This window comes from Silurus meridionalis, chromosome 24 (assembly GCF_014805685.1).
Source record: "Silurus meridionalis isolate SWU-2019-XX chromosome 24, ASM1480568v1, whole genome shotgun sequence".
NCBI classification, from domain to species: Eukaryota; Metazoa; Chordata; class Actinopteri; order Siluriformes; family Siluridae; genus Silurus; species Silurus meridionalis.
The window spans coordinates 14918120-14925991 of NC_060907.1; the positions used below are offsets into that span (position 1 = coordinate 14918120).

At 36.9% G+C, this 7872-nt stretch overlaps 1 protein-coding gene across 1 annotated transcript in view; it reads left to right on the top strand.

Annotated features, from left to right (window-relative positions):
• Nucleotides 1–3580: 3580 nt before the first annotated feature.
• Nucleotides 3581–7872, top strand: part of cul4a (cullin 4A) — a 27836-nt gene continuing 23544 nt past the window's right edge. The window contains exon 1 of the mRNA XM_046838382.1: nt 3581–4176. Within this exon, the coding sequence (XP_046694338.1) occupies nt 4044–4176 (133 nt within the window). The 5' untranslated portion in view covers nt 3581–4043. The remainder of the gene's footprint in view (nt 4177–7872) is intronic.

Genomic DNA, 7872 nt, shown 5'->3' on the forward strand with positions numbered 1-7872 from the left:
GCTGTACACCGTCTCGAGCCTCTGAGCCTCTGCGCTTGCGCTCAAACGCACCGGATACTGTCCCCCGAGCACTTCCTGTTTACCATCGTGCTCAAATTTCCACTGACGCAGATTCGCCACGTTTTTAAACGGCCAGGTGCATTTACAGTACTGTAAACATTCAAACAAACAAACAAATAAACAAATAAATACAAATCTAGGTTTCAGGTTTATTCGGTTTTCCCTCACACTCGGTTATTAAAATTTAATTTTTTACTTCTGCTTCCTCTTTTAATTAATCGACTTTATTATAGGAAATCTATTTATTTACAATAAAAAATGAAATAAATAAACAACTCATCAGGTGCTCCTTCGTATTCAACATTTTTTTCTGATGCAATGACAAGAACATTAAAGAAAATTATTATTATTAGTTTGTTCAGTTTAATTACTTATTTTTAATGGCTCAAACATTTTAACACTTTAAATACTTATTTTTTGGAAACACCTCATCATCAAGCTTAGAACTAACAGAAATTAATAAAACCTAATAATCAACTTATATTTATGAACCATATAAAAATCAGTCTTCAGTCTTTAAATTAATAAAACTCCTGATCAGGTTTTTGTAAGAACTGAAACCATGTGTCTCACTTCTGTATTGGACAAAGTGCAAAAGATTTTGTGTTAAAAATAATAAATTAATGAATAAAATAAAATAAAAACATTTCAGATGTATAGTAGATATTTAAAAAAATCAACTAATGTATGTAAATCTATGTAAGAAAAAAAAATAATAATAAATTTGACATTATAACATATAATAAATTTTATTTTGGTTTTTCCGTTGAAAGAAAATATTTTGTCTTAGTATTTAGTTTCAAATCATACATACTACTATTAATAATAATAATAATAATAATAATAATAATAATAATAATAATAATTAAAATAAAATTAATAATCATGTTATTATTATTATTAGTAGTAATATTATTATTATATAGAGATTAAAATCTCTTTTCTATAAAAATGCTGTATGGAGTTACTCAACAGCTGATCAGTGTCTCTCAGTAAACAAAGCCCACTGAGGACATTTCCCAGCATGCACTTGTCCCAGTAGCGAATGTCCAAGGTTGCCAGTTCCAATCTTTATGTCTTTTTTTTTTTTTTTTTAAATGATTGAGTTTGTGTGTTGATCCATGCAAGACTTTTAACGCAACATGAGTTTTTAAATAGATTTAATAATTGCTAATATTAAATATTGTAAACAAATACGAACATAAGATATAACAAAAGGTGTATTTTCTTGGTCTAGTCACTGCTACTCTTTTAGTATAGTGGAGGTGAAGAGAGTTTCTGACAGGGTGATGATCATGAAGCTGGAAGTTGAAGAGGTGATGATAAATGTCATCAGTGCTTATGCTCCACAAGTGGGTTGTGAGATGGAGAAAAAGAAACAGAGGTGATGAGGAGGTGATGGTAGGTATGGCCTTAAGGAGAGGAATGTGGAAGGGCAGATGGTGATAGATTTTGCTAAAAGGATGGAAATGGCAGTGGTGAACACTTATTTTGAGAAAAAGGAGGATCATAGGGTGACGTATAAGAGTGGAGGAAGGTGCACACAGGTGGACTATGTTCTATGTAGGAGATGCAACCTGAAGGATATTGGAGACTGTAAGGTGTTGGCAGGGGACAGTGTAGTTAGACAGCATCGGATGGTGGTCTGTAGGATGGTTTTGGAGGTGAAGAAGAAGAGGAGGAGAGTGAGAACTTAAAGAAGAATAAGATGGTGGAAACTGAAGGAGGAAGAGTGTAGTGTGAGGTTCAGGGAAGAGGTCAGACAGGGGCTCGGTGGTGGTGAAGAGATGCTGGATGATTGGGCAACTACTGCAGGAGTGATGAGGGAGGCAGCTAGAAAGTACTTGGTGTGACATCATGAAATAGAAAGAAAGACAAAGAGACGTGGTGGTGGAATGAGGAAGTGCAGGAGAGCATAAGGGGAAAGAGGTTGGCAAAACAGAAGTGGGATCCACAAGGTGATGTGAAAAGTAGGCAGGAGTACACGGAGATGCGGCAGCAGGTAAAGAGGGATGCGGCGAAAGCCAAGGAAAAGGCATATGAGGAGCTGTATGAGAGAAAAGGATTTGTACCGATTGGCCAGGCAGAGGGACCGAGCTGGGAAGGATGTGCTGCAAGTTAGAGCAATTAAGGATGGAGATGGAAATGTGTTGACTAGTGAGGAGAGTGTGTTGAGAAGATGGAGGGAGTATTTTGAGCAGCTGATGAATGAGGAAAGTTAAAGAGAAAGCAGGGTGAATGATATGGAGATGGTGAAGCAGGATGTAGATAGGATAAGTAAGGAGGAAGTGAGAGCAGCGATTAAGAGGATGAAGAGTGGAAAGTCGGTTGGACCAGATGACATACCGGTAGAAGCATGGAGATGTTTAGGAGAGATGGCAGTGGAGTTTTTAACAAGATTGTATAACAAGATTCTGGACGGTGGGAGGATGCCTGAGGAATGGAGAAGGAGTGTGCTGGTACTGATCTTTAAGAATAAGGCAGATGTGCAGACCTGCAGTAACTACAGGGGAATAAAGTTGATCAGTCACACCATGAAGTTATGGGAAAGAGTAGTGGAAGCCAGGCTGAGAGAAGAGGTGACCATCTGTGAGCAACACTATGGTTTCATGCCGAGGTAGAGCACTACAGGCACATTATTTAATTTTAGAATGTTGATGGAGAAGTATAGAGAAGGTCAGAAGGAGTTGCATTGTGTATTTGTGGATTTAGAGAAAGCGTACGACAGAGTGCCAAGAGAGGAGTTGTGGTATTGTATGAGTAAGTCAGGTGTGTCAGAGAAGTATGTGAGGGTGGTGCAGGACATGTATGAGGATAGTGTGACAGCACTGACGTGTGCAGTAGGAACAACAGACTAATTCAAGGTGGAGGTTGGACTGCAGCAAGGATCGGCTCTAAGCCCTTTGCTGTTGGCAGTGGTGATGGGCCGGTTTACCGATGAGGTCAGAGAGGAGTCTCCATGGACTATGATGTTTGTGGATGATATTGTTATTTGTGGTGAGAGTAGGGAGCAGGTTGAGAAGAGCCTGGAGGGGTGTAGGTACGTGCTGGAGAGAAGGGAAATGAAAGTCAGTAGGAGTAAGACAGAGTACATGAATGAGTCAAGTCAAATAAACGTGAATTCATTTTAATGGTGCTAATTTTATTAGTGCACGAATATTTTGTAGGGCGCATTTCTGTTTGACCATTTTTATTTAAAATATAAATAAATAGTTATAAAAGAGACAAAATTAAACCCTTCAACGCAATTATTTATCTAATAAAAAACTTTTACATTTACATTTGCATAAATTTGCATATTTGTCCATGCCCATGTTGAGTATTAAAAATATATAAATGGTTGAAGTGTGCTATTCTTTACTTATTTATCTTTATTTATATTATTTATTAATTCATTTTCAATTTAATGCACATTTATGAAGATGATTTATTTGTTTATATGTAAACAGCACACATGATATGCATAAACCCAGGCTGCACCGCTGAGTGGATTTGGCATGAGGATTCCTTCTGTGCATATCTGGCAACCCTAGCGCCATTTTGTTACAGTGTTAGGGGGAAAGCTAGCTGTTAACTATGAACATTGTGGACTTTCTGCTCCACACAGTGTCCTCCCCGGGTCAGGTATCGAGTCAGGACACTACGTAAAGGTCTGGAGGTACACGGAAAGAGGGGTGTTTGTAATTATTTACAACGTGTACAGGTTGGTTTGTGTGGGTTTTTTATTCACGGTTAGCTAGTCACCGTTAGCTAGCCACCGTGCTCCACCGTGCTCACTCAGCTAGCTAACTTGTACTGGAGTTCCTCTCGGGGTTCCGGGAGAAGACTGGGGAAAAGCGTTTCGGGGAAAGAGCGTGGTGCAGGGATCCCAGCTTCCAGCCCCGCAGAAGGCCTTTATGTCAGTGATCACAGCGACAGTGATTTAAAAAGCCAATAAATAAATAATTAAGTGAATAAAAACAGAGGGAGAAAGTTGGCGGTGAATGATGGCCGAAGAGACCCGACAGAACAGGAGCTCCGGTTTCTCAGCTCTGGTTGAAAACAGTAACGGAGTGAGAAAAACTCCGAGCTCCAAATCCGGCAGCTCCAAGAAACTCGTCATCAAAAACTTTAAAGGTAAAAAAACAAATCACATCGTGTTTACTGACCCAATAGTGTATTACTGACTGAATAATGCACTACTGACCCATAGTGTATTACTGACTGAATAATGCACTACTGACCCATAGTGTATTACTGACTGAATAATGCACTACTGACCCATAGTGTATTACTGACTGAATAATGCACTACTGACCCATAGTGTACTACTGACTGAATAATGCACTACTGACCCATAGTATACTACTGACCCATAGTGTATTACTGACTGAATAATGCACTACTGACCCATAGTGTACTGACTGAATAATGCACTACTGACCCAATAATGAACTACTGACCGATAGTGTATTACTGACCCATAATGTATTACTGACTGAATAATGCACTACTGACCCATAGTGTATTACTGACTGAATAATGCACTACTGACCCATAGTGTATTACTGACTGAATAATGCACTACTGACCCATAGTGTATTACTGACTGAATAATGCACTACTGACCCATAGTGTATTACTGACTGAATAATGCACTACTGACCCATAGTGTATTACTGACTGAATAATGCACTACTGACCCATAGTATACTACTGACCCAATAGTATTACTGACTGAATAATGCACTACTGACCCATAGTGTACTACTGACCCATAGTGTACTGACTGAATAATGCACTACTGACCCATAGTATATTACTGACTGAATAATGCACTACTGACCCATAGTGTATTACTGACTGAATAATGCACTACTGACCCATAGTATACTACTGACCCAATAGTGTATTACTGACTGAATAATGCACTACTGACCCATAGTATACTACTGACCCAATAGTGTATTACTGACTGAATAATGCACTACTGACCCATAGTGTACTACTGACCCATAGTGTATTACTGACTGAATAATGCACTACTGACCCATAGTGTATTACTGACTGAATAATGCACTACTGACCCATAGTACTACTGACCCATAGTGTATTACTGACTGAATAATGCACTACTGACCCATAGTGTACTACTGACCCATAGTGTATTACTGACTGAATAATGCACTACTGACCCATAGTGTACTACTGACCCATAGTGTATTGACTGAATAATGCACTACTGACCCATAGTGTATTACTGACTGAATAATGCACTACTGACCCATAGTGTATTGCTGACTGAATAATGCACTACTGACCCATAGTGTATTACTGACTGAATAATGCTACTGACCCATAGTGTATTACTGATTGAATAATGCACTACTGATCTATAGTGTATAACTGACCCAATAATGAACTACTGACCGATAGTGTATTACTGACTGAATAATGCACTACTGACCCATAGTATACTACTGACCCAATAGTATTACTGACTGAATAATGCACTACTGACCCATAGTGTACTACTGACCCATAGTGTATTACTGACTGAATAATGCACTACTGACCCATAGTATATTACTGACTGAATAATGCACTACTGACCCATAGTGTATTACTGACTGAATAATGCACTACTGACCCATAGTATACTACTGACCCAATAGTGTATTACTGACTGAATAATGCACTACTGACCCATAGTGTACTACTGACCCATAATGTATTACTGACTGAATAATGCACTACTGACCCATAGTGTACTACTGACCCATAGTGTATTACTGACTGAATAATGCACTACTGACCCATAGTGTACTGACTGAATAATGCTACTGACCCATAATGTATTACTGACCCATAATGTATTACTGACCCATAATGTATTACTGACTGAATAATGCACTACTGACCCATAGTGTACTACTGACCCATAGTGTATTACTGACTGAATAATGCACTACTGACCCATAGTGTACTACTGACCCATAGTGTATTACTGACTGAATAATGCACTACTGACCCATAGTGTACTGACTGAATAATGCACTACTGACCCATAGTGTATTGCTGACTGAATAATGCACTACTGACCCATAGTGTATTACTGACTGAATAATGCTACTGACCCATAGTGTATTACTGATTGAATAATGCACTACTGATCTATAGTGTATAACTGACCCAATAATGAACTACTGACCGATAGTGTATTACTGGCCCAATAATGTATTACTGGCCCAATAGTGCAATACTGACCCATAGTGTATTACTGACCCAATAATGTAATTCTGACCCAATGATTTACTACTGACCCAATAATTTACTATTTACCCATTGTGTATTGCTTACCCAATAATGTATTTACTGGCCCATAGTGTACTACTGACCCAATAATGTATTACTGACCCATAATATAATACTGATCCATAATATACTACTGACCCATAATGTATTACTCACCTATAATGTATTACTAACCCAATAATATACTACTGACCCAGTCATAGTGTATTACTGGCCCATAGTGTACTAATAATATACTACCGACCCAATAATATACTACTGACTAATAATATACTGACCCTAAAATATACTACTGACTAATAATATACTGACCCTAAAATATACTACTGACTAATAATATACTACTGACTAATAATATACTACTGACTAATAATATACTGACCCTAAAATATACTACTGACTAATAATCAGAGGTGGCAAAAGTACACACATCCTTTACTTAAGTAGAAGTACAGATACTCATGTTTTAAAATACTCGGGTAAAAGTTGAAGTACTGATTAAACCTTTTTACTCAAGTGAAAGTAAAGAAGTCTTGGCTCTGACATGTACTTAAGTAAAAAGAAGTTTGTGTCGCCATTATGAGGGAAAAACCCACAAAACGCCACCTAGAGGGTTAATTGTGTAAAACATGGCGGATTTTGTGTTTGATTTGAGACTTGGCGCATAAATAAAACAAAAGTTTACTGATTAAAAATATTTTTATCTGAAGTTTATTTCTTTATTTATTTTATATTTAAGTAAAGAAAGGACGTCGTGGATAAATTTATTTTTTTTCGAAGGTTTTAATCTCCCCTCTTTTATATTTAGATATTTATTAATGTATTTACTTTTTTTATAAAAATGGTGAAACAGAAATGCGCGCTGAATTGATAGCGCATTAATAAAACTTATTGCCGTTTACAATAATTTTAATTTTGACAGCCATATATATATATATATATATATATATATATATATATATATATATATATATATATATATATATATATATATATATATATATATATTAATACAAAACGAATTAAAAATGTTGTTACCTAATGAATGTATTTAGACTGAAGATCCACATATAGAACACAATCAGAGAAAAGATGATGATGATCATGAATGTGTCTGTTCTCAGTCATGTTTTCATCACTGACTCCCTCTGTCTCATCCACATTAACCCCAAACTTCTCACTGCCTTCTGCCTGCTGATTCTTATCTTGTAAAGAGTGAGAGTCAGGACTTTATACACCAGCGGATTGGAAAAGACGCGCAGTGACAGGAAATCGGTTGTTCGGCTGAAATCGGCGCGCAGTGAAAAAAAAAAAAAAAAGAATTTCACCAAATCAATGGATTAAAACTAAAGTAACGAGCCGGTTTTGAAAATGTAAGAAGTATAAAGTACAGATATTTGTGTAAAAATGTAATGAGTAAAAGTAAAAAGTTGTCTGAAAAATAAATAGTGGAGTAAAGTACTGATACCAGAAAAATCTACTTAAGTACAGTAACGAAGTATTTGTACTCCGTTACTT